At 50.9% G+C, this 26,152-nt stretch overlaps 1 protein-coding gene across 1 annotated transcript in view; it reads right to left on the minus strand.

Moving 5' to 3' along the window:
• LOC112547122 (uncharacterized) overlaps positions 1-26,152 on the minus strand; it is a 118,666-nt gene that overhangs the window by 30,293 nt on the left and 62,221 nt on the right. Inside the window, exons 19-27 of the mRNA XM_075923072.1 lie at positions 15,250-15,298; positions 13,897-13,988; positions 13,408-13,705; positions 9,238-9,398; positions 8,544-8,838; positions 6,091-6,251; positions 5,339-5,633; positions 3,745-3,905; positions 550-844 (exon numbers count right to left, since the gene is read on the minus strand). Of these exons, the coding sequence (XP_075779187.1) occupies positions 550-844; positions 3,745-3,905; positions 5,339-5,633; positions 6,091-6,251; positions 8,544-8,838; positions 9,238-9,398; positions 13,408-13,705; positions 13,897-13,988; positions 15,250-15,298 (1,807 nt within the window). The remainder of the gene's footprint in view (positions 1-549; positions 845-3,744; positions 3,906-5,338; positions 5,634-6,090; positions 6,252-8,543; positions 8,839-9,237; positions 9,399-13,407; positions 13,706-13,896; positions 13,989-15,249; positions 15,299-26,152) is intronic.

The raw sequence follows: 26,152 nt of genomic DNA on the forward strand, positions 1-26,152 counted from the left end.
GTCGATAAAGGGCTTTCAGTTCGGCACGGGAGCTTCCAGACTAGCGCTGAGCTGACAAACAGCTGATCAGCAGTTTGTCAGCTCAGCGCGGCAGCCATTTAAATTTAAATGAAGCCGCGATTATTTAAATCGCCGTTTCATTTCCCTTTGCTGATCTGTCTAATCTACATGGCTCCATTGACGGAACCATGTAGTTTAGACACACCCTTAAACACCTCTAGGGATGGAGACTCCACTACTTCCCTAGGGAACCCAGCCCCGTGCTTCACCACTCTCCCAGGGAAATCGTTTTTCCTAATATCCAACCTGGACCTCCCCCACCACAACTTGAGCCCATTGCTCCTTGTTCTGCCGCCTGTCACTACTGAGAACAGCCTCTCTCCAGCCTCTTTGGAACCCCCTTCAGGAAGCTGAAGGCCGCTATTAAATCCTCCCTCCCTCTTTGCTTTTGCTTCTGCAGCTCAGTAGAGGCCACACCAAGGCCCCGACTGGCAATGAGACCCCACCCCTGTGCCTCAGCTGGCTCTAGACAATGGAGAAGCAACTCACATGGGGTTGTCCTTGCCGTTGTTGGCCAGGGAGTCTCCCACGTGGATCCGGGTCCCCTGCAGCCTCTCCCAACAGCAGTCTTCCCTGTTCTTGACAATCACCACGGAGACGGAATGCCGGCTGCCCAAGTCCACGTTCCACCAGGGCTCTGTGTCGAACATGGTGTGGCTGCAGGAGCCGTGATTGTACGTCCCGTTACGGTTTCCATCCACGGCCTTGCTAGGCCCAGAGAATTCATTCATGGAATCGAACGTGGACGACTGAGTGACCGGACGTCGCAGCGCCAAGTTCTGAGCTGGAATCAGAGGACGAGAAGAGGAGAGCAGAGAGATGCCCGTCACTGGGGGCATAAGGGGGCGGGGGTCCCAAAGCCCTCTCCTGCAACGGAGCCAGAGCTGCTTCCCGGCAGTGACACACAAACCGGGCACCATGTGAGAGGCGTGGAGCAGGTGGGGTGAAGTCCCAGAGGTAGCTGGGACCCTGGGAATAGGAGTGAGGGGAGCAGGATAATGCTGGCAGCAGGTTGGTGCCTGTTTCTCAGCCCAGAGAGTCTCTGTCAGCCCACCACATCCCCTCCCTCACAGGAGGGACACTCCCCAAGGCAGGGATGAGGCTGTCCTGCCAGCTGCAGCCCACGCCCAGGAGCAGCGGGAAGCGAAGAGTCTCCCAGGGCTTCTGCTGCCTCACTAGGCAGAGGCTGGCGCAGAGGAGACTGGGGTGTGACATAGAATCATAGAATAATAGGACTGGAAGGGACCTCGAGAGGTCATCGAGTCCAGCCCCCAGCCCTCAAGGCAGGACCAAGCTCCATCTACACCATCCCTGACAGATGTCTATCTAACCTGTTCTTAAATATCTCCAGAGAGGGAGATTCCACCACCTCCCTTGGCAATTTATTCCAATATTTGACCACCCTGACAGTTAGGAATTTTTTCCTAATGTCCAATCTAAACCTCCCCTGCTGCACTTTAAGCCCATTACTCCTTGTCCTGTCCTCAGAAACCAAGAGGAACAAATTTTCTCCTTCCTCCTTGTGACACCCTTTTAGATATTTGAAAACTGCTATCATGTCCCCCCTTAATCTTCTTTTTTCCAAACTAAAAAGCCCAGTTCATGAAGCCTGGCTTCATAGGTCATGTTCTCTAAACCTTTAATCATTCTTCTCGCTCCTCTCTTTCCAATTTCTCCACATCTTTCTTGAAATGTGGCGCCCAGAACTGGACACAGTACTCCAGCTGAGGCCTAACTAGTGCAGAGTAGAGCGGCAGAATGACTTCACAAGTTTTGCTTACAACACACCTGTTGATACAACCTTGAATCATATTTCCTTATTTTGCAACAGCATCACACTGTTGACTCATATTTAACTTGTGGTCCACTATGACCCCTAGATCCCTTTCCACCATTCTCCTTCCTAGACAGTCGCTTCCCATCTTGTATGTATGGAACTGATTGTTCCTTCCTAAGTGGAGCACTTTGCAATTCTCTTGATTAAACCTCATCCTGTTTACCTCTGACCATTTCTCTAACTTGCTAAGGTCATTTTGAATTATGTCCCTATCCTCCAAAGAAGTTGCAACCCCACCCAGTTTGGTATCATCTGCAAACTTAATAAGCGTACTCTCTATCCCAATATCTACATCATTGATGAAGATATTGAACAGTACGGGTCCCAAAACAGACCCTTGAGGAACTCCACTTGTTATCCCTTTCCAGCAGGATTTAGAACCGTTAACAACAACTCTCTGACTACGGTTATCCAGCCAATTATGCACCCACCTTATCGTGGCCCTATCTAAGTTATATTTGCCTAGTTTATCAATAAGAATATCATGCGAGACCGTATCAAATGCCTTACTAAAGTCTAGGTATATGACATCCACCACTTCTCCCTTATCCACAAGGCTCGTTATCCTATCAAAGAAAGCTATCAGATTAGTTTGGCATGACTTGTTCTTCACAAACCCATGCTGGTTATTCCCTATCACTTTATTACCTTCCAAGTGTTTGCATATGATTTCCTTAATTACCTGCTCCATTATCTTCCCTGGGACAGACGTTAAACTGACCGGTCTGTAGTTTCCTGGGTTGTTCTTATTCCCCTTTTTATAGATGGGCACAATATTTGCCCTTTTCCAGTCTTCTGGAATCTCCCCTGTCTGCCATGATTTTTCAAAGATCATAGCTAAAGGCTCAGATACCTCCTCTATCAGCTCCTTGAGTATCCTGGGATGCATTTCATCAGGACCTGGTGACTTGCTGACATCTAACTTTCCTAAGTGATTTTTAACTTGTTCTTTTTGTATCCTATCTTCTAAACTTACCCTCTCTCTGCTTGTATTCACTACGTTAGGCACACCTCCAGACTTCTCGGTGAAGACCGAAACAAAGAAGTCATTGAGCATCTCCGCCATTTCCAAGTTTCCTGTTACTGCTTCTCCCTCCTCACTAAGCGGTGGGCCTACCCTGTCCTTGGTCTTCCTCTTGCTTTTAATGTATTTATAAAAGGTCTTCTTGTTTCCCTTTATGCCTGTAGCTAGTTTGATCTCATTTTGTGCCTTTGCCTTTCTAATCTTGCCCCTGCATTCCCGTGTTGCTTGCCTATATTCATACTTTGTTAGTTGTCCTAGTTTCCATTTTTTATATGACTCCTTTTTTATTTTGAGATCATGCAAGATCTCCTTGTTAAGCCAAGCTGGTCTTTTGCCATACTTTCTATCTTTTCTACACAGCGGAATTGTTTGCTTTTGGGCCCTTAACAACGTCCCTTTGAAATACTTCCAACTCTCCTCAGTTGTTTTTCCCTTCAGTCTTGCTTCCCATGGGACCTTACCTACAAGTTCTCTGAGCTTATCAAAATCTGCCTTCCTGAAATCCATAACCTCAATTGTGCTGGTCTCCCTTCTACTTTTCCTTAAGATCATGAACACTATTATTTCATGATCACTGTCCCCTATACTGTCTTCCACTTTCAAGTTCTCAACTAGTTCCTCCCTATTTGTTAAAACCAAATCAAGAACAGCTTCTCCTCTGGTAGCTTTTTCAACTTTCTGAAACAGAAAGTTGTCTCCAATGCAGTCCAGAAACTTATTGGATAGCCTGTGCCCCGCTGTGTTAGTTTCCCAACATATGTCTGGATAGTTGAAGTGACATGAAAGGGAACAAGTTTCTATTCCCATTGTGCCAGCTCCTTACCCCATAGTGGTGTGATACAGCTCTGAGATAGAACCTCGACCTCACACAGGGTCAGATACTCCTCCCTGCCCGGGATTGTGATGGTCACATAGCGGCCCTCCAGCCCACTGCAGCAGATGGTGCTGAGGGATCCGGGTCTGGTGTCATCAATGGTCCCGCAGCTAAAGGAAAGAGCAGAAGCCAAGGAGACACAACGAGGTAGATGCGTTAGACCCACAGCGCCTGGTGAAATTCACCCGACAGAACCTAAGGAACTGGTGAGCCAAGCTCAGAACTATTCATTATGTGACGAAGCGGGCCAGGTGATTAGACGAAGCTTTCTAACCATTAGAGGAGTGAGGTTCTGGAACGGCCTTCCAAGGGAAGTAGTGGGGGCAAAAGATCTATCTGGCTTCAAGATTAAACTAGATGGGTTTATGAAGGGGATGGTTTGATGAGATAACATGATCTTGGTAACTAATTGACCATTCATTATCAGTGGGAAATAGGTCAATGGAGGGATGATAGGAGTTACTATAGAGAATTTCTGGGTGTCTGGCTGGTGAGTCTTGCCCACATGCTCAGCGTTTAGCTGATCGGGAAGGAATTTTCCTCCAGGGTAGATTGGCAGAGGCCCTGGAGGTTTTTCGCCTTCCTCTGTAGCATGGGGTACAGATCACAGCTGGAGGATTCAGTAATGCTGATTTCTTCTCCAGGTGTTTGTCCACAGGGAGGAACTCAGAATGAGGACAGGTTCTAGAAGGGTGTGTGTGTGATGGGGTGTCGCTCACCCGCACTGACGGCCGCTAGGACTGGGGAGGCTCGCGCCATAGCCTTAGCATGGCGATGCGTCAGCGGCGGGGCACCCGGGATGCTGGAGGCCCCGGTGCATAAGGAAGGGAGAAGGAGGCCAGAAATTGGGGGAGACTTGTGGGAGAGGGCTGGGCTTGCTCTTGCAGCTGGCCGGATGGACGGACCAGAGCAACACCGGCGCGGACCAGGGCCTTCACCCCAGGTGCGGGGGAGGCAGCAAGGAACCCTGTGCGGAGCGAGTTCCCCGGGGACCAACAGACGCCGTGGGCCCCCGGGTTGGAGTGGACATCCGATTCACAATTATAAAGGAGAGTGAACCCGGACTCCGGGTGGGGAGCTGGGTTCAGGTGGGAAATATTAGGACAGAATTAGTATGAGACTCACCCCCATTGCTGTTTCAGAGACCTAAGGTGGAAACCAGCAACAAAAAAAGAGAACCTGATTGCATCTAACTACACATTCCCTATCTACTCACATTTCTTGTTCTCAGGTTCTGTCCTTTGTAGACATGAAAATGGCTGGACATTCCATGTCCATCTCCCAAGGTTTACTTCATCTTTCCTTAGCTTTGTAACTCTCCACAGTCCTACAACTCAGAGTTGGGTGGCCCAAGAGGCCAAGTGGATGGTCTGTGTCTTACCCAGGCCCACCCGTGTCCCTGCACCATTGACAAAAGAGTCAAAGCCTCGCGATGCTCGGAGGCGAAAAGGCCATGTGCTAGCCCCAGCTGCCAGTGAGACCCAACCCCTGTGTCTGAGCTGGGAGAAGTCATCTTGCTGCAGGCAAGGGGGAAGCAACTCACATGGGGTTGTCCTTGCCATTGTTCGCTAGGGAGTCTCCCACGTGGATCTGGGCTCCTTGCAGTCTCTTCGCACAACAGTCTTCCCTGTTCTTCACAATCACCATGGAGACGGAATGCCGTCTGCCCAAGTCCACGGTCCACCAGGGCCCCAAATCGAAAGAGGTATGGCTGCAGGAGCCGTGTTCATAATTCCCATCACGGCTACCATCCACAGCCCTGCCAGGCTTGTTCACTAAATTAGCATCCTCGACCGTGAACGACTGAGTGGCCGGACGTCCCAGCGCCAGGTTCTGAGCTGGAATCAGAGGGCGAGAAGAGGGGAGGTGGGACGTGCCCGTTGCCGGAAAGGGCGGGGCTCTACAAGACCTTTGTCCAACACGGAGCCAGAGCCGCCTCCTGGCAGGGACACACAAACCAGGCACCATGACAGAGCCAGATTCTCAGTGGGAGCTAGAGACCTAGGGAATGGGAGTGAGAAAAGGCTGGTGCTGGGGTCCCAGCCCACAAAGAGCCTCCCTCAGCCACCATGTTCTATACCCGGCTGAAACTGCTCCCCAGGCAGGGATGGGGCACAATGTTCACACGTGGAGCCTGCACCCCTGACTGCCTCTGCCGGCTGCAGCCCACGCCCAGGGGAGCAGTGGGAAGGGGAGAGTCTCCCACGGTTTCTGCTGCCTCACTAGGACTCAGAAGGGACTGGGGTAGATCATGAAAGGGAACCGGTTTCCAGTCACATTGTGCCAGCTCCTTACCTTCCGGCGGTGGGGCACACCCCTGAGATAGAACCTCGACCTCACAAAGGGTCAGATACTCCGACCTGCCCGGGATGACGATGGTGACATAACGACCCTCCAGCCCACTGCAGCAGATGGTGCTGAGGGATCCAGGTCTGTGGTCAGTGATGGTCCCGCAGCTAAAGGAAAAAGCAGAGGCCAAGAAGACAAAACAAGTTAGATGTGTTCAAATGCCAACACCTGCTGAAATTCACCCCCCAGCACGTAGGGAAATAACGGAGTCAATCTCAGAACTAGTCAGGCTTTTATAGAGAAGTCACAAAGGATGGGTGAGGTCCCGGGGACTAGAGAAGGGCAAACTTTGCACCTATCTTTGAAAACAGAGAACAAAGAGGAAGTGGCAAATTCTGTAGCAATGAGCCCAACTTCAATACCTCACCAGACACTGAAATAAATGATCGGACAGTCTGAAAGCAGCGGGGGAAGAATACAGTGAAATGCCACAACGGACGTGGATTTGCAAAGAACAGCCCATGCCATGCCTCTCGCATGCTCTTTAACACGCTAGCCAGCCTAATGGATGAGGGAGGAGAGTATTAGATGTGATTTGTCCAGGTCAGGTGTGGCCATCCCGCAGCTCGCGAGCTGCACGCAGCTCTTCCCCCGGTCAGTGCGACTCGTGAACTTGCCCCCAAGGCTCGCAAAGCCGCCCCCGTTTGCCAGCTCCTCTGTGCTCACCGGGGTAGGGGAACCGTCTGGATCCAAAAGGGTGGCTGCAGATGGGAGCCTACTGAGGCCAAAAAAAGGGCCAGTATTTCTTTCTTTCTTTCTTTCTTTCTTTCTTTCTTTCTTTCTTTCTTTCTTTCTTTCTTTCTTCCTTCCTTCCTTCCTTCTTCCCTTCCCTTCCCTTCCCTTCCCTTCCCTTCCCTTCCCTTCCCTTCCCTTCCTCTCTCCCTTTCTTCCTTCTTTCCTTCCTCCCTCCCTCCTTCCCTTCCTTCCTTCCTCCCATTTTTGGGGGGACTCTTTTTTTTTCTCTACCATTTTTTTTGCCATGGCTTTTCACGCTGGATCTTAGCTCTTCATCCAGAATGGGTTGGCTACCCCTGGTCAGGATCAGGGCTACTCAACACACTGCCCATGGGCAGAGATCAACACATGGCTTGGGGGTGGGAGCCAAAACAAAATTAGTCAATATAATGGTCTTCTGTTGATATGCGTTTTATTAGTTAAATTCTAGGGCTTTAATTGCTCATTGAAAGTACTGTCATATAGGTGGCAATCAGGGGAAATGTTGCATTTTATTGCAATGAGCAGAACTGGCTTAAATGGGGCCTGCGTGTAGTGTAGTCTTGCCTTAATATTTGTATTTATGACCATCAGCGTGAAAGAAGCTATTTGCATATATTTGCATATATATTCACATGTATATGCAACCACACATAAGCGGTGGCCCCCAGGCCTTCCAAAGTTGAGTAGTCCAGCTATGTGTGCCAAGCCCCTAAGGGCTGTTTCCCCTGAAGCTAATTACTGATGGACACAGTGGATTCTCCTTCCCCTGGAGACCTGGGGATGGGAAAGGTCCCTCCAGGCCTCAGGAGTCTCTGGAGCCAGGAACCCCAGTTCCTGTTGGCTCAGGTGTGATGATTCTGCAGGAGGAACAGCTGTGAGGGCAGAGACAGAACAGGTGGGGCTGGAGAGCTCTCAGCTGTTCTGCATCATGCAGGGAGCTGGAGGGGAGGAGAAGGGTGCAGAGCAAGTATCATAGTGGGGGGGAGGGGCTGAGCCTCGCCAAGCAGCCTGGCATGGCCCTGCCCATGCTGGGCTCCTGAGCTCCCCGTCCCTTCCCACTGTTTGTGGCCCAGGCTGGGGCTGGTGCCATCAGATGACCTGTCACATGTGACCTGGGGAGGCTGGGGCTGCTGGCTGCCCAGGACCTGGAATTGGAGGCACTGAGGCTGGCAGATGAGGTTGGGGTGCCCTGGGCATCTGGGGAGGGGACGGAGAGAAGGGGGACCACAGGGGGAAGGAAGATGCTTGGGGCACAACAGCGAATTCACCTGCTGCCCATGAGGAGGGGCGCAAAGAGTCGGGGAGGGGGTTACCTGTCCAGGGAAAGGAGCACACGGGGCGGGAAGCGGAGTGGCAGGAAGGGCAGGCAGCAGGTGGGGCGAAGTCCAAGAGGGGATGAGCCGTGGATGAAAGAGGCGTCATGCACCCCGGGCAACGCAAGAAGACGGTGTCCCCCCTCCACTGGCGCTACAGCTGAGTTGGGGTTTGTCTGGAGGCCAAGGGGGGGCTGCACCCCACCCAGCTCACCCATGGCCATGCCCTGCACCCCTGCAAAGCACTCCTAGCCCCAGGCAGCTCGGAGGGGAAGAGGCTGCACCGTGGCCCTGGCTGGCAATGAGGCCCCACCCCGTGTCTGGCCTGGGAGGTCTCATCTCACCGCAGACAAGGGGGAAGCGACTCACATGGGGTTGTCCTTGCCGTTGTTGGCCAGGGAGTCTCCCACGTGGATCTGGGCCCCCTTCAGCCTCTCCCAACAGCACTCTTCCCTGTTCTTCACGATCACCACGGAGACGGAATGCCGGCTGCCCAAGTCCACGGTCCACCAGGGATCTGTGTCGAGCTGAGTGTGGCTGCAGGAGCCTCGCTCCCACACCGCTTCATGGTTTCCATCCACGGCCTTGCTAGCCAGGGCTTCTCCAAGGCTGTCGTGCAACGTGGACGACTGCGTGGCCGGACGTCCCAGCGCCAAGTTCTGAGCTGGAATCAGAGGGTGGGAGGAGGGGAGGTGGGATGTGCCCGTTGCCGGGGGGGGGGACCTCTAGAAGCCCTTTCTCCCACACAGACCAAAGCCATTTCCTGATGGTGACACACAAACCAGCCACCACGTGCGAGCCGGGTTCACAATAGGAACTTGGGCAGGAACGACAGCAGGGTGGTGCTGGGCGCTCAGCCCACCTGTCCCATAGCTCACTGGCATGGGGCATGATATTCACTTGGGGCCCCTCCCACCTACCCCTGACAGCTGCAGCCCACGCCCAGGGGAGCAGTGGGAAGGGGTGATGTTCCCAGGGTTTCTGCTGTCTCGCTAGGCAGAGGCTGACGCACAGGGGACATGAAAGGGAACAGGTCTCCAGTCACATTGTGCCAGCTCCTTACCCCCTAGTGGTGGGGTACAGCCCTGAGAGAGAACCTCGACCTCACACAGGGAGAGAAACTCCCGCCTGCCCGGGATGACGATGGTGACGTAGCGGCCCTCCAGCCTGTTGCAGCAGACGGTGGTGAGGGATCCGGCAGTGGGGTCGGTGATGGTCCCGCAGCTAAAGGAAAGTGCAGACGCCAAGAAGCCAAAACAAGATGGAAACATCCAAACCCACAACGCCTGGTTAAATGACCCTGCGGCACTTCAGGGAGTATCTGGCCCAGTCTCATGGTACCACAGCAGTGACAGCGATGGCCCAACCCTTTTCTATCGCTAGGCCCTGGGGCAGTTGCCTTCCTGGGCCCCCCCCATCAGCAGGTCGGGGCGAGTGTCACTCGGGGATGTCGTCCGGGCAGGGTTGTGTGTAAGACGTGGGCAGTGACTGACCCACGAGAGGGCTCAGCTGGAGCACCGTGTCCTGCTTCCCGCCCCGCACTTTAAATGTGGAAAATGGAATAGGCTCTAATGGGCAGCAGCCGAAATGACAAGCTGCCTCAGGCACAGGCGGAAGGACCTGGGCGGGTGTAGTCAGGAGGAGAAGGATGATGAAAACTGTCTTCAGACAGGCCTGTGGTGGGGAGCTCCTGCCCTGCACTGGCGGGGCTCAGTGCGGGCTGGCCGGCGAGGCGTGGTCCCTCGCTTTTCCGGAAATTCAAGGGCCAGTGTAGACAGCTCGCAGCTTATTCCGGAAAAGCGCATGATTTTCCGGAATAAGTAGCCCAGTGTAGACACAGCCAAGGGGCTCGTCTACACTGGGCCCTTTTCCGGAAGGGGCATGTTAATTTCACCTATAGTAGTAGGGAAATCCGCGGGGGATTTAAATATCCCCCGCGGCATTTAAATAAAAATGTCCGCCGCTTTTTTCCGGCTTTTAAAAAAGCCGGAAAAGAGCGTCTACACTGGCCCCGATCCTCCGGAAAAAGCGCCCTTTTCCGGAGGCTCTTATTCCTACTTCAAAGACTAAAGCCCAATTCTTTCAGTCTTCCCTCACAGCTCATGTTCTCTAGACCCTTCATCATTCTCATAGCTCTTCTCTGGACCCTCTCCAATTTCTCCATTTCTTTCTTGAAATGTGATGCCCAGAACTGGACCCACTACTCCACTTGAGGCCTAATCAGCACAGAGTAGAACGGAAGAATGACTCCTCGGGTCTCGCTCACAATGCTCCTGTTAATGCCTCCCAGAATCAGGTTTGCTTTTTTTTGCAAGTGTCACACTGTTGACTCATCAATTTCTGCCGGACTCCTTCCTAGACAGTCGCTTCCCGTTCTCTATGTGTGACACGGATTGGTCCTTCCTAAGTGGAGCACTTTGCATTGGTCCTTATTAAACTTTATCCTGTTTCCCTCCAGCTATTTCTCTAGTTTGTCCAGAACATTTTGAATTCTGACCCTCGCCCCCAAAGCACCTGCCACCCTTCCCAGCTTGGGATCATTTGCAAACTTAATAAGCATCCTCTCTGTGCCAATATCTAAATTATTGATGGAGACATTGAACAGAACCAACAGCTCTGCACTGACATCTGACAACTCCCTCCGCACCCTGGGACCTTGAAGTCCTGGAACCTTGACCTGTCCAGGGCCCCGAAGAGAACATGGGCTGGAAGGGGAAATCCCCTTCACCTCCAGCTGCTAACCCCCCCCTAAGTGAACAACTATTAATCTAACCGGACAGACAGCACAGAACTGGTTGCATGAGGGATACGAGGGACTTGCAAAGCAAGAGAGCCACGAGCTCCAACAGCCGTCGATGGCGGTAGGAAGGAACTGAGGGGTGCTTGGGTCGGCCGGGTCACACACAGTGTGCAGCACCGGCACCGTTCCCGGGAGCTCCACAGCCAGCCCAAGGGGTCACAAATGCAAGAAGTATGGGTATATACAAATACAAGAAGTATGGGTAATAAGCAGGAAGAACTGGAATTGCTAACCAATAAATACAACTATGATATCATTGGTATTACAGAAACCTGGTGGGATGGGACGCACGATTGGAATGTTGGTATGGAAGGGTACGGCTTGCTCAGGAAGGAGAGACAGGGAAAAAAGGGAGGAGGGGTTGCCTTGTATATTAAAAATGTACACACTTGGACTGAAGTGGAGATGAACGTAGGAGATAGCTGTGTAGAGAGTCTCTGGGTTAAGCTAAAAGGGGTAAAAATGAGGGTGATATCATGCTAGGAGTCTACTACAGGCCACCTAGCCAGTGGAAGAGGTGGATGAGGCCTTTTTTAAACAATTAACAAAACTATCCAACGCCCAAGATTTGGTGGTGATGGGGGACTTCAACTATCCAGACATATGTTGGGAAACTAACACAGCGAGGCACAGGCTATCCAATAAGTTTCTGGACTGCATTGGAGACAACTTTCTGTTTCAGAAGGTTGAAAAAGCTACCAGAGAAGAAGCTGTTCTGGATTTGGTTTTAACAAATAGGGAGGAACTAGTTGAGAACTTGAAAGTGGAAGACAGTATAGGGGACAGTGTTCACGAAATAATAGAGTTCATGATCTTAAGGAAAGGTAGAAGGGAGACCAGCACAATTGAGGTAATGGATTTCAGGAAGGCAGATTTTGATAAGCTCAGAGAACTTGTAGGTAAGGTCCCATGGGAAGCAAGACTGAAGGGAAAAACAACTGAGGAGAGTTGGAAGTATTTCAAAGGGACGTTGTTAAGGACCCAAAAGCAAACAATTCCGCTGTGTAGGAAAGATAGAAAATATGGCAAAAGACCAGCTTGGCTTAACAAGGAGATCTTGCATGATCTCAAAATAAAAAAGGAGTCTCATAAAAAATGGAAACTAGGACAACTAACAAAGGATGAATATAGGCAAGCAACACGGGAATGCAGGGGCAAGATTAGAAAGGCAAAGGCACAAAATGAGATCAAACTAGCTACAGGCATAAAGGGAAACAAGAAGACCTTTTATAAATACATTAAAAGCAAGAGGAAGACCAAGGACAGGGTAGGCCCACCGCTTAGTGAGGAGGGAGAAGCCGTAACAGGAAACTTGGAAATGGCGGAGATGCTCAATGACTTCTTTGTTTCGGTCTTCACCGAGAAGTCTGGAGGTGTGCCTAACGTAGTGAATACAAGCAGAGAGAGGGTAAGTTTAGAAGATAGGATACACAAAGAACAAGTTAAAAATCACTTAGGAAAGTTAAATGTCAGCAAGTCACCAGGTCCTGATGAAATGCATCCCAGGATACTCAAGGAGCTGATAGAGGAGGTATCTGAGCCTTTAGCTATGATCTTTGAAAAATCATGGCAGACAGGGGAGATTCCAGAAGACTGGAAAAGGGCAAATATTGTGCCCATCTATAAAAAGGGGAATAAGAACAACCCAGGAAACTACAGACCGGTCAGTTTAACATCTGTCCCAGGGAAGATAATGGAGCAGGTAATTAAGGAAATCATATGCAAACACCTGGAAGGTAATAAAGTGATAGGGAATAGCCAGCATGGGTTTGTGAAGAACAAGTCATGCCAAACTAATCTGATAGCTTTCTTTGATAGGATAACGAGCCTTGTGGATAAGGGAGAAGCGGTGGATGTCATATACCTAGACTTTAGTAAGGCATTTGATACGGTCTCGCATGATATTCTTATTGATAAACTAGGCAAATATAACTTAGATAGGGCCACGATAAGGTGGGTGCATAATTGGCTGGATAACCGTAGTCAGAGAGTTGTTGTTAACGGTGCTAAATCCTGCTGGAAAGGGGTAACAAGTGGAGTTCCGCAAGGGTCTGTTTTGGGACCCGTACTGTTCAATATCTTCATCAGTGATAGCGACGAGGAGTCCTGTGGCACCTTATAGACTAACTGAAGTGTAGGAGCATAAGCTTTCGTGGGCAAAGACCCACTTCGTCAGATGCAACTCGGGAAAGACAGTGCCACTCTGTTTACCCTACAGCTGAGAGTTGCCTCGGCCGGGAAGCCAAGCGGGTGGGGCTGCACCCACCCTGGCCCAGCTGTGGCTAGGCCTCTGCCCCACCTGCAAAGCACTCTCCGCCTCAGGCAGCTTAGAGGGATCAGGCCCTGTGCTGGGCCTGGCTGCCAAAGAGACCCGACCCCCGTGCCTGAGCTTGGAGGACTCAGCTCACTGCAGACAATGGAGAAGTAACTCACATGGCGTTGTTGAGTTCATGGTAATTCTGGGAGTCTCCCACGTAGATCTGGGCCCCCTTCAGTCTCCTCCAACAACACTCCTCTTCCCTGTTCTTCACAATCACCATGGAGACAAAATGCCGGCTGCCCAAGTCCACAGTCCACCACGGATCTCTTTCAAGCCCGGTGTGGCTGCAGGAGCCCTGATCATGATACCCATTACGTTTTCCGTCCACGGCCCTTGCAGGCACGGCTTCCCCAGCGTCGTCCCAGTACGTGGACGACTGAGTGGCCGGACTTTCCATCGCCAGGTTCTGAGCTGAAATCAGAGGGCGAGAAGAGGGGAGGTGGGATGAGCCCATCGCCAGGGCCTCAGGATGGTTTTCGTCCTAAATGGCATTAGAACCAGGCACCGCGTGAGAGCCAGGTTCACACTGGGTCTCAGGGCCATGCGGGCAGCAGGGACTGGGGTGTAACGTAACAGGGCACGTCACTGTGCCAGCTCCTTACCCCCTGGCGTTGGGGTGCAGTCCTGAGAGACCCCAGGCCCTGCGAGGATCCCAATCGCCATCCACAGGCACCAGAGAAGCGCCATCCTCGCACTGCCAACACAGGAGAGCAGAATCAGCTACGGTCATGGCACGGTTCAGATGGCACCTCCCACCCACGGCTGGGCCTGATTTTTCCAAGAAGGAAACTGAGACACAGGGAGCAGCCAGTTGTCTAAGATCCTGAAGCGGGTGTGGGGCAAACCTGTGGCTGGAACCAGGGTGCCTGACAATCTATCCCCCTCCTCTGCCCACTGCTCCATCTCACTGTGTGTGACCATGTCTGCTGATGAGTTTCCACCAGGGAGGTTTGACGTAGATTAATTTAATCATTGTGTGACTGTATCAAAACGTAGTGATTCCACGATGATTCGATGGCTGCAGGCAGTGTGTTTCTGGCCCCACTCCCGGGGAGCCCCCGCCACGTGTGGGGAGCTGGCTCCCCCCGAGCACTGGCTCCTGCCTGCCCCCCTCTGCTTTTGTGGGAGGCAGAGGGAAGAGGGGGGTGTAGACGGCTCTGCGGAGCAGGTCTGCCCAGAAAGTCTGCTTAAAAGCCAGCTCCCCCGGTGTATTGGCTCCCACCGGCTCCCCTCACCCTCCACGCTGCTCCCTGTCTACCAGAGGGACCAGTGCAGGGACAGCGGGAGGGGGCTCAGAGAACTCCAGGAGATCCAATGCTCATGGGGAGGCAGCTTAAAAGCCAGTTCCCCATGGACACCGGCTCCCGTCACCCCCCTTTGCCCTCTGAAACAGGGACAGCGGAACGTGAGTAGCCAATAGGATTAACCAATAAACCCAGTCTGATCGGTTCATCTACTTGACTACACGCTCACATTCCCCGTTTCCACGGGCCTAAGCGGCAGGGTTAAGCGGCACTGCCTGAGGCTTGATGAAATGGGGTTTCAGCCAGACCCTGACAGGGTCCACTCGGTGAACACCCAGCTGGAGAGAAGTGCTCACGCGGCCAACTTCTCCCTTGGCTTCTGCCGGGCCAAAGACCGGAAAGTCAGCAGCGCTGGATTCACAACCCTTCCTAGACAACAGGGGGAGCCGCCCAGCAAAGCTCATTTCCAGGGAAATTCCCTGGGGTGGATGCCCGATCACCCTTCCAGCCCCACTTCCACCCTCGTCTGAGGACTCCGCCGAAGTCTGGCTCTTTTGCCAATGGCACTGGGGTGAATCGCACCCTCGCTGTATCGAGGGAGTGTCTCTGGAAGGGCTTTAAGTCAGAGGGGCCATGGCCTCGCCTGGCAGGAGGCAAAGGCAGGTATAAAAGTCCACTGATCAGCTGGGGCAGAAGGGAAGAGGGACTCACCAGCTCACCTGGGCACCTGCCGTCACCGGCTTTGGGAGACAGGTAGAAACTCCAGTTCTTGTCCAGGAGCTTCAACCGCTACAGCCTTGTTATCCCGTCTTGGGCCGGTCTGTGGGTGTCCAGCCGCTTTTATCCAGTTCCCAGTGGGTGGCACGGTGACTGGTTACTGCTTTGCAAGCCGACGGACACGGACCAATGAGGATGTGACTAACGAAGTCAAGTTTGCCAACAGTGACTCGATGTCCCACTTTTAAAGGGACTGTCCTGCCTTTCAGCCTTCCCGGCTGTGTCCCTGCGCTAAAAAACGGGCCAGTTGTCAGATGTCTTTGTCTCTCCCCTCCAGTCAGTACTGGTGGGTCCTGCTGCTGGCCGGAGCTTTGCTCCCAGCTGCTCCCCCAAGTATTGCACAGGGTCGATCCCCCACAGATATTAGTCCCAGACAGAACAAACGGAACCAACTTACTTAAGTACCAACTTTACACAGATCTTACGAGAAAGAAACATCAGAAATAACCGTAACAAGTCCAACTTACTCTCTGCAACGTCACTTGGCTACCTTAGGGTCCACATCCATTATCTGCACACTTCTACAGGGACACAAAGAGAGAATGAAATCAATCGAAACCGGTCAGTCCCCACAGTGTCAGAGTGAGAAGAAGCACATGGGAGGTTTTTTCGGGTAAGAAAGACAATACCCCCTGTTTGAGAATACAACATAAAAAGCAGCATCTGAATGTATCCACACAGCCATGTGCATGTCCTGCAGCCACCGTTATAGTTACCAGGGTGCTACTCGGCTGATACTTATAGCTGCGTAGATTGGGCCCAAGCAGAGGAGCCAGGTTCTGTCGGCCAAGTCCCGTACTGACTTTTCTTATGCTGGTCTATACGTTTTGCTGAACTCTATTGTAATTAATTTCCTTGCAACAAAGGGTTATTTCAAGAGTCCCTTCATTGTCATGGAATCCTAGAACTGGACAGGACCTCGAGAGGTCATCGAGCCCAGTCCCCTGCCCTCATGGCAGGACCCAGCACTGTCTAGATCATCCCTGATAGATGCCTGTCTAACCTGCTGTGTATTCCAGTGTTTCACCACCCTGACAGGCAGGAAGTTTTTCCTAATGTCCAACCTAAACCTCTCCTGCTGCAATTTAAGCCCATTGCTTCTTGTCCTGTCCTCAGAGGCCAAGGAGAACAATTTTCCCTCCTCCTCCTCCTTGAAACACCCTTTTAGATACTTGAAAACTGCTCTCATGTCCCCTCTCAGTTGTCACTTTTCAATATTAAACCAGCCCAATTCCTTTAGCTCCTGTTTTCTAGACCTTTCATTGTTTTTGTTGCTCTGCTCTGGATCTTCTCCAATTTCTCCACAGCGTTCCTGAAATGTGGGGCCCAGAACTGGACACAATACTCCTGACTGAGGCGTAATCAGCGCAGAGTAGAGCGGAAGAACGACGTCTCGGCTCTTGTTTACAACACTCCTGCTCATGCATCCCAGAATCATGGCTGCATTAGCATTTTGATGACCTTTTCTGGGTGTTGGCACATTCTGGTCTCTAAGCGATTTTGTTATTTTAAAACTCCGGGGGCGCTTCAGGGTCATCAATCTGCCCCTTGTTACTCATTAGGTACAGCGGGTGCATTTGATAGTCTCTTGGTGACCCTGAGTTTCCGGCCCCTCCTTTGCCATCTGGACGCTGTAATGGCCTCTGCTCTTATCTTTCCTCATTCGTGCATTCCTCACTCGCACAAACGAGGATTACATCGTTTCTTTCATAAAGTCCGCACAGAACATTCTAGGACCAGGAGCTAATTATTATAGAAGTTTTCCACCCTAAAAAGCTAATCCAAACATAATTAAATCTTATGTTCTAAGGACAAAAGGATGAGCACAGTGCGTACCACGGGCTCTTCTGGTCTGTTCCTGCCTTAACGTCAGTGACAGACACAGATAACGCATCTGATGCGTCTCTACCAATCTCATTTTTGTGCTAGGTGGCCGGCAGGGTCCACCAAGGCATATTACATTATACAAAGCTAAAACGAATGATTAAAACTCCACATGACAATGCCACTCAAATACCACAGTTCTGTGGCTGCTACAGAAATACAGACAAGAGAAACTCCGAGTTCCCAAAGCCTTAGGCTGAGTTAACCGGAGCCTCAGAGTACGTCTACACTAGCACGTTAGTTCGAGCTAGGTAGGGTAATTAGGGCAAGCGGAGTTGCAAGCGGAGTTAAATATCCCGGGCTTCATTTGCATGTTCCTGGGCGCCGCCATTTTAAAATTCCCCTTAGTCCGAACTCCGTGCCCTCGGCTACACCTGGCACGGAGTAGGTAGTTCGAATTAAAGATCCTAATTCAAACTACCGTTCCTCCTCCATATTGTGGGGGTCGCAAACTGTGTTAACAGTAAATGCAGATATGACCACCATTGCTTACAGTTATTGTGAGAATGCACAATGCAGAAAAGTCAGACTGTTTTTAATTCAGTTAAAAGGAGAGACCCAATACACTTGGATGGACAGAAGCTGTTCCTTCAGGCTATGTCTACACGGCAGGCTTCTTGCACAAGAACTGCTTCGTGCAAGAGTTCTTGTGCAAAAATTCTTGTGCAAGAGCGTGTCCACACTGCCATGTGCTTTTGTGGAAGAGTGTCCATGGCAGTGTGGACACTCTCTTGCACAAGAAAGCTCTGATGGACATTTTAGCCATAGGTCTTCCTTGTGCAAGAAACCCATTGCCTGTCCGCACTGCCTTCTTGTGGAAGAGCTCTTGCACAAGAGGGCTTAGTCCTCATGGGGAGAGGAATAACTCTTGCACAAGAAACCCTGTTTTCCTACGCTTTACTGTACATTTACTTGTGCAAGAACACACATGCAGTGTGGATGCTCTGCAAGTTTTTGCAGAAGAACGGCCGTTCTTGTGCAAGAAGCCTGCAGGGTAGACGTAGCCATTGTGTATTTGACTTTGGGCCACACCTAACGATTTCTGTGATCTCAGCTCTTGGCCAGAGCACAGACCAGGCACAAGACATTCCAGCATCCTCTGGAATACATTTACATACAGAAGAGACGCCTTATGGAGCCTTTCCTTAACTCTATCATTGCAACAGTGGGGAGAAATGGGTTGGACCAGTCTTATAACTCATACCTGGAGTACATGCAGCCTGCTGACTCACCTCCCACCCCAGCTTAATCTATAGGTTTCTGAGGCTGTGTCTACACTGGAGGGGCTCTTGTGCAAGAACGCTTGTGCAAGAACACGTCCACACGGCCATGTGCTTTTGCACAAGAGCATCCATGGCAGTGTGGACGCTCTCTTGCGCAAGAAAGCTCTGATGGCCATTTTAGCCATAGGGGTTCTTGCACAAGGAACCCCTGCCACGTGTCCATACTGCCCTCTTGTGCGAGAGGGCTTACACTTGTTAGAAAAGAGCGTAGCTCTTGCGCAACAAGCCCTGTCTTCCGACACCGTACTGTAAATCTTCTTGCGCAAGAGCAGGCGGGCCATGTGGACGCTCTGCAGGTTCTCGCGCAAGAACCCACCAGTGTAGACAGAGCCAGACTGTGCTTGCGAGCGGGGAAGCGTTGCCTCCCAGAGGTGCTCTGTGAATTTCCCAGGTTACTGGGTGGGGGCTCTAGCCAGTTCTGTGATGGATGGAGACCCACCCCTAGATATCAAACCGGGCCCTGGTTGCTCCTGGTGCTACCTGGCAGAAGGGTTACACAAGGAACCTCTTTCCTCCTGAGAAGCCTCTCGGAGGAGCTCACTGCCCTCCAAAATCCAAGTCCTTGGTACTTAGGGTGACCTCTACGAGGCACGAGAGGAATTGTGGGTAAGTTCCCTATGCAAATGTAGCTGTATGAGGGATGAGAGCTCTTTCTCCTCAGCAGTTCCCGGGGAGATTTACACAGAGAAGAGATGGTGTCGGTTTCATTCATTGTTCAGTGTCACATTATGGGTTTGATCGCAACAGGGATGTGAATGGGTAACTGGTTAACCTCAGGTTAAAGAGAGCACCTTGGCTTGCAGATACAACCAGCAGATGGGGGGACCCGGGTGTCGGGGGGAACTGGGTGTCGGGGGGAACCACGGGATGGTGGGAAATGAGAGACTGGAAGAATCAGGGGACAGGAGGAACTGGGCAGCAGGGGGGATTATGGGATGGGGGAAAGGGGAACAGGGAGAATTGGGGAACAAGGGGAACTGGGCAGCAGGGAAAACCTGGAGCAGGGGGAATCGAGGGGCAGGGGGAACTAAGCAACAGGGGGAATCAGGGGCCAATGAGAACTGGATGGGGGGGTGTCATTTAATTGGATTTTAAAGTGAGCAGACAGATCACTGTTGCACCCACGGGGAGTGTTTGCCCCAAAGTCTGTACAAAGGGGGCCATGTGAGGTGTCAAATGAAAGCTTATGCTCTACTGATTCTATGTGTGCTACTCAGGTACGTGTGTGATCATAGAATCATAGAATCATAGAATAATAGGACTGGAAGGGACCTTAAGAGGTCATCGAGTCCAGCCCCCCGCCCTCAAGGCAGGACCAAGCTCCACCTACACCATCCCTGACAGATGTCTATCTAACCTGTTCTTAAATATCTCCAGAGAGGGAGATTCCACCACCTCCCTTGGCAATTGATTCCAATATTTGACCACCCTGACAGTTAGGAATTTTTTCCTAATGTCCAATCTAAACCTCCCCTGCTGCACTTTAAGCCCATTACTCCTTGTCCTGTCCTCAGAAACCAAGAGGAACAAATTTTCTCCTTCCTCCTTGTGACACCCTTTTAGATATTTGAAAACCGCTATCATGTCCCCCCTTAATCTTCTTTTTTCCAAACTAAACAAGCCCAGTTCATGAAGCCTGGCTTCATAGGTCATGTTCTCTAGACCTTTAATCATTCTTGTCGCTCTTCTCTGTACCCTTTCCAATTTCTCCACATCTTTCTTGAAACGTGGCGCCCAGAACTGGACACAGTACTCCAGCTGAGGCCTAACTAGTGCAGAGTAGAGCGGCAGAATGACTTTACGAGTTTTGCTTACAACACACCTGTTGATACAACCTAGAATCATATTTGCTTTTTTTGCAACAGCATCACACTGTTGACTCATATTCAACTTGTGTTCCACTATGACCCCTAGATCCCTTTCTGCCATGCTCCTTCCTAGACAGTCGCTTCCCATCTTGTATGTATGGAACTGATTGTTCCTTCCTAAGTGGAGCACTTTGCATTTCTCTTTATTAAACCTCATCCTGTTTACCTCTGACCATTTCTCTTTTGATGAAGATATTGAACAGTACGGGTCCCAAAACAGACCCTTGCGGAACTCCACTTGTTATCCCTTTCCAGCAGGATTTAGAACCGTTAACAACAACTCTCTGACTATGGTTATCCAGCCAATTATGCACCCACCTTATCGTGGCCCTATCTAAGTTATATTTGCCTAGTTTATCAATAAGAATATCATGCGAGACCGTATCAAATGCCTTACTAAAGTCTAGGTATATGACATCCACCGCTTCTCCCTTATCCACAAGGCTCGTTATCCTATCAAAGAAAGCTATCAGATTAGTTTGGCATGTCTTGTTCTTCACAAACCCATGCTGGCTATTCCCTATCACTTTATTACCTTCCAAGTGTTTGCATATGATTTCCTTAATTACCTGCTCCATTATCTTCCCTGGGACAGACGTTAAACTGACCGGTCTGTAGTTTCCTGGGTTGTTCTTATTCCCCTTTTTATAGATGGGCACAATATTTGCCCTTTTCCAGTCTTCTGGAATCTCCCCTGTCTGCCATGATTTTTCAAAGATCATAGCTAAAGGCTCGGATACCTCCTCTATCAGCTCCTTTGATGTCTGTGTGTGGAGTTATGAATATGGGCCCTGTGCTCGTACTGGGAATGCGCTCTGTCGGGGAGGAGCAATGGGCCTGTTGTGAGGAAGGACTGTTCAGTGACTGGTTGTGCTAACTAGCCCTGCTCCAAGGACAATGGCTCTGTGACCAGTACTCACCTGAGGGATGCGTCTGGGAACCTGCAGACTGGCCAGTGCCTCTTGGCTGCCGGCATGTGGAACCCAGACAGGTCACTGGACCATGTGACCAGCTCCAATTTAGGAGACACCAGAAATATAAAAATCCCAGGAGGGCGTCTCCATCTTGTCTTCAAGCTTGCTCCTGATTCCACACGCAGCCTTGCGAGGGATACAGACCTGGGGAGGATTGCTGACCTGTCCTGACACAGGATGTGCACCAGAGACGTCTAAGCTAGCAGCTTGTAACATCTCTGCTAAGAGCCTGCATCCAGAACTTGGTGACTGGTGCACGTAATGTATTCTCCTTAACAGTCTTACTCTCTACCAGAGGTGGAGAGTAACTAAATAGAAATACTTCATTATACTACTCAAGTATATTTTTTCAGTATTTGTACTTTACTCAAGTAATTTATTTTTGTGATACTTTGACTTTTACTCAAGTAGTTTTTTTAGAAAATATCATAATTTTTACGCCACTACAATTTCCGGAAGCACATAGTTACTCACTACGCTCATCGTTCTGATTTGCCTAAGTGCAGCTTCTTGCGCAAGCACCCAATAATCCAAAAAAAAACCAATCAAGAAGCACAATGACCCTGCCAACAATGAAGCCATTTAGGGTAGGTCTAGATTACTTGCCTCTGCCGGCAGAGGCGTGTAAATTAGACTATCTGACATAAGGAATGAAGCGAGGATTTAAATATCCCCCGCTTCATTAAAATAAAAATGGCCACTGCGTTGTGCTGGCTCAGCTGATCGTCGGCACGACGTGGCAGTCAAGACGCAGATCTGTTGGCAAGGAAAGCCTTTGCCGACCGATCCTGTAAACCTCATTTCACAAGGCATAAGGGATCGGTCAGCAAAGGCTTTCCTCGCCAACCAATCCACGTCTTGACTGCTGCGTTGTGCCGACGCTCAGCTGAGCCGGCACAACACGGTGGCCATTTTAATTTTAATGAAGCAGGGGATATTTAAATCCCCGTTTCATTGCCTATGTCAGCATGTCTAATTTACATGCCTCTGCCGGTGTTGCATGGAGTCTAGACGTACCCTTAATAGTCCCATCAACACCTTTTCATTCAAAACTAGTATCTGTGCAAGCACTGCCAGCCTGAGCCGTGAGCAACCAGGGCGGCTGCCCAGGACCATGTGCGGAGGGGACGCATTTGAATAGTCTCATGTGACCTTAGCTGGGGCCAGCCAGCTAAATAGGAGGGAAACCCAGCAGCCACCTCAGCCAAGGTCGGGGAGGACAAAGGCACTTACTTGTGTCAGGTAAATCCTTGCTCTGGTAGGAGCAGCAGCAGGGTGGGTGCCCAGGGCCGGGGCTCCCTATTCTCCCTGGGACAGGGGGCCCCCCGAATGACAGACCGGGCCGAGTCTGGGCACAGCTGAGGGCGTCCGCTCAGGGCGATTTGCTCAAATCTGGGGCTTCTTACAGCCCCCAGACTGGTGACCTCTCCAAACAGGCCACAAACCAGTCCCACAGAGCGCTTCAGCCACCTGCCTGAAGCCTCCCGAGCCAAAACCCTCCGGCACCCCAGCAATATCCGTGCCCCAGATGTCCCCAGGCCTCATACACAGGTGGGGGGTCCTAGCACCCAATCCCACCTACCCCGAAAAAGTTCTGTCCGGTTCCAAGAAACCAGCCACAGATCCCTGGTCAATTTACCCTTTGGACCTTACCCATAAATCACGCTGGGGCAATCCTTTAGCATATAACAACTAAAGGTTTATTATCACAAGAAAGAAAAGCATGAGAGTGAGGTTGTTAAAGGATAGCACATTACATGCACCGAATCGCCCAGTTCTCGATGCAGGCTCTAGCAGAGATGTTACAGCTGCTGGTTTAAAAGTCCTTGTTGTGCATCCTAGGATCAGGATGGGTTCACAGGTCTTTCCGGCTCTTCGATCCCTGCACTGATGCCTCTGGGATGAAGTGCTGAGCTGAGAACAAAATGGAGACCATCACATGGCCTCTTTATACCTCCTTCCTGGTCCCTTCTTGGCTGTAGCAGGTCACCTGGCCAGAGGCCAATCTCTGTGTTCCCTGCTGGCAGCTCTCAGGTGACAGCCCCCATTCTTTAGGTGTGTCCTTGGCCCATTGAGAGCCATTGTCCCACAGGGCCTTGCTAATCAGCATGTCCACAGGCCCGGCCCTGCCCAATGCTCAACCATGTGCAGGGAAATCTTCAGTATACAAGTACATGCTTATAATTGCTGGACATTATACAAACACATGAACAGCGTCCATAGGATTAGCAGACAGTGAGCTCCTATTCAACACCCCACATGGCCCCCCTTTATACCATTTTCTGGGGCCAACACCCTCACCTATGGGTGCAGCAGCAATCTGGCTGCTCCCCTCAAAATCCAGTAACGTGACACCCCGTAGAAGCCATGGGGAAGGCTGTGCTGGAAGAGGCGTGGGGTGGGCAGCTGAGTTTGGTGGGGATTGAAGAACTGTGTCTGTGTGCCCAGCTTCCCTCTGTGTGTCGGCTGGCTGGGATTTGGAGCAACCCTGCTATCTGGGTGTGTGCTAGTGTGGAGCAGGTGTGCCTCATTCCCCCCCTTTCCCCCCCAAGAGCCCCATAGGGGAACTGAGGAGAGCTGGGCTACTGGCTCAGGAGGGGGGGTATAACACTTTGAGTTGTTGGGGGAGACCTTTAAATTGCCCCTCCCCCCATGAGCAGTTGATCTTGTCCTCCGGCTTCCGTGGCTGGCTCAGAAGTTTTGCTCACTTTTTTGGGGTGGATGAGGGAAGGGGGGGAGCTGCTGCTTCCCCAACGTGAGGCAGGTGGGTGCAGAGGAGATGTGTGTTACTGAAATCAGCCCTCGCATGTGCCCCTCTAGAGAAATGAGTCACAGTGGGTGATGGCTGGCTGGATGGTCGGAACACATTTATCAGGTGGAGTCTTGTGTCCAGTTCTGGGCACCGCATTGCAAGAAAGATGTGGAGAGATCTTTTCCGAAAATGCTTTTAACGGAAAACTTTTCTGTTAAAAGCATTTCCGGAAACTCATGCCAGTTTAGACATAGCCAAATAGTTTTCCAGACAGATACTTCGACTTTTACTTGGTTACATTTTTTTCAAAGTAGCAGTACTTTTGCTCAAGTCACTTTTTGGGATGCTTTATCCACCATTTCTCTCAACCTTTTCTTTCATTTGTTAATAAACCTTTAGATTTTAGATTCTAAAAGATTGGCCCAGCATGCTCTTGTGGGTAAGATCTAAATTGCAAATTGGCTTGACACAGGTTCTTTGGGACTGGGAGGATCTGTGTAGAGTTGGTGAGATTGGGTTTTATAACCTCTCACCTGTGTGTAAGGTCAGGGGCTGATTGTGGCACAGAGAAAGCTGAGGTGCCTGAGGGGTTTTGCTTGTGAGGCTTCCTGCTGGCCGGATTGGCAGCTGACGCGCTGTTTGTGACTGCTTTGCGGCCTATTTGGGAAAAGTCTCCAGTTGAAGGTTGTAAGTAGCCCTGGTTTTGAGCAACTCACCCTAAGCTGATACCCAGACCTGGCCTGGTCCGTCCCAGTGGCATAGTCGGCAGGATCCACAGAACCTGGTCAATTGAGCTTTGGATCAGGACCAACACTGTTCTAAATTGGATTTTGGTATGAGAGTTTGGTTGATTAAAGAGCAGCTGCAATGAGTCAGCAACAGTCTGACAGTCTGGACAGAGAGGCTCTGGAAGATTTCTGCTGGGTGAAAGGCGTCACCTTTAGGAAGAAAGCTGAGATCTTTGTCAGTGGCCAGAGATGCTGCAGAAGAAATGAGAGTGCAGGACCCAGTGAGGAGATTGCAGCTGAAATAGAAACAAGAAACTGAAGAATTTCTTCTGCTAGCCGAGCAGAGAGTGGCTAAGGCAAACAGAGAAGCAGCTGAAAGAAAGCAGAAGCTAGACCAAGAACATGCAGAGCAGATGGCAAAGTCGGGCAGAAAAATCAGCCAAGCCAAGGAGAGAACTGCCAGACTTGAACCTCAGCTTAGGAAAAGGGAAGAACAGCAGAGACCGTATCCTCTGTGGAGTTCGGTGTGTAACCGTGTGGCTTTGCGGTGTGATTATGACATGGCAGATGTGTTTAACCAGGCTGATGTCTTAACCCAGCCCCAAAGCATGTATGAATGCAACTCTTCTGTGCTACCTGTAGCTAACAGGGAGGTTTGTGAAAAGGGTACGTGTGACTCTGGGCAGTTGTCTGTAGCTAGCCAGTCCTACTGTGACCAAGAGGAGAGTTTCTCCAAATGTTTGCCCGAGGGAGATGTGTCTGTGCTCACAGCAGTGTGCCTGTGAGTAAGGCTTCTGAGGGCCTGTCTGATGTCCAGGGGTTGGGACGATGCTTCTCTGGAGCAGTCTGGAGTGACTGGCCAGGATAAATTTCTAAGGGTACGTCTACACTAGTGTTATTTCAAAATATCAAATTTCGAAATAGTTATTTGAAATAAGATATTTTGAAGTAATATGTCTAAACCCAAAATGCATTCGAAATAGCATTTTGCTATTCCCAAATAGCGCGTCCACACTGAGAGGACACTGAATTGCATTTAAGGCCGGCCGGAACCAATTATGGCAGGGCATCAGGTCAGGAGTTACTTTGTGTGGCTGCTGTCTGAGGCTGGAGCCTGTGCTTAAAGGGACAGCCCACCCCGCCACCGGACAGCTGGTTCTCAGGTTTCACTGCTTGCTTGCCTACCTCGATGAGGGACAGAACAGCATTCTTTTTCCTCTGCGTGCTCTGGTTGCCCTCACTCGGGACACCACAGCACTTTGCAACATGGAGCTGGAGCTGCCCCTGGGCACTCATGGACGCGTTGCTGCGAGCCTGGCTGCACTTTCTGCAGGCTGCCATCTGGGAG

The sequence above is a fragment of the Pelodiscus sinensis genome, chromosome 2, assembly GCF_049634645.1.
Source record: "Pelodiscus sinensis isolate JC-2024 chromosome 2, ASM4963464v1, whole genome shotgun sequence".
NCBI classification, from domain to species: domain Eukaryota; kingdom Metazoa; phylum Chordata; order Testudines; family Trionychidae; genus Pelodiscus; species Pelodiscus sinensis.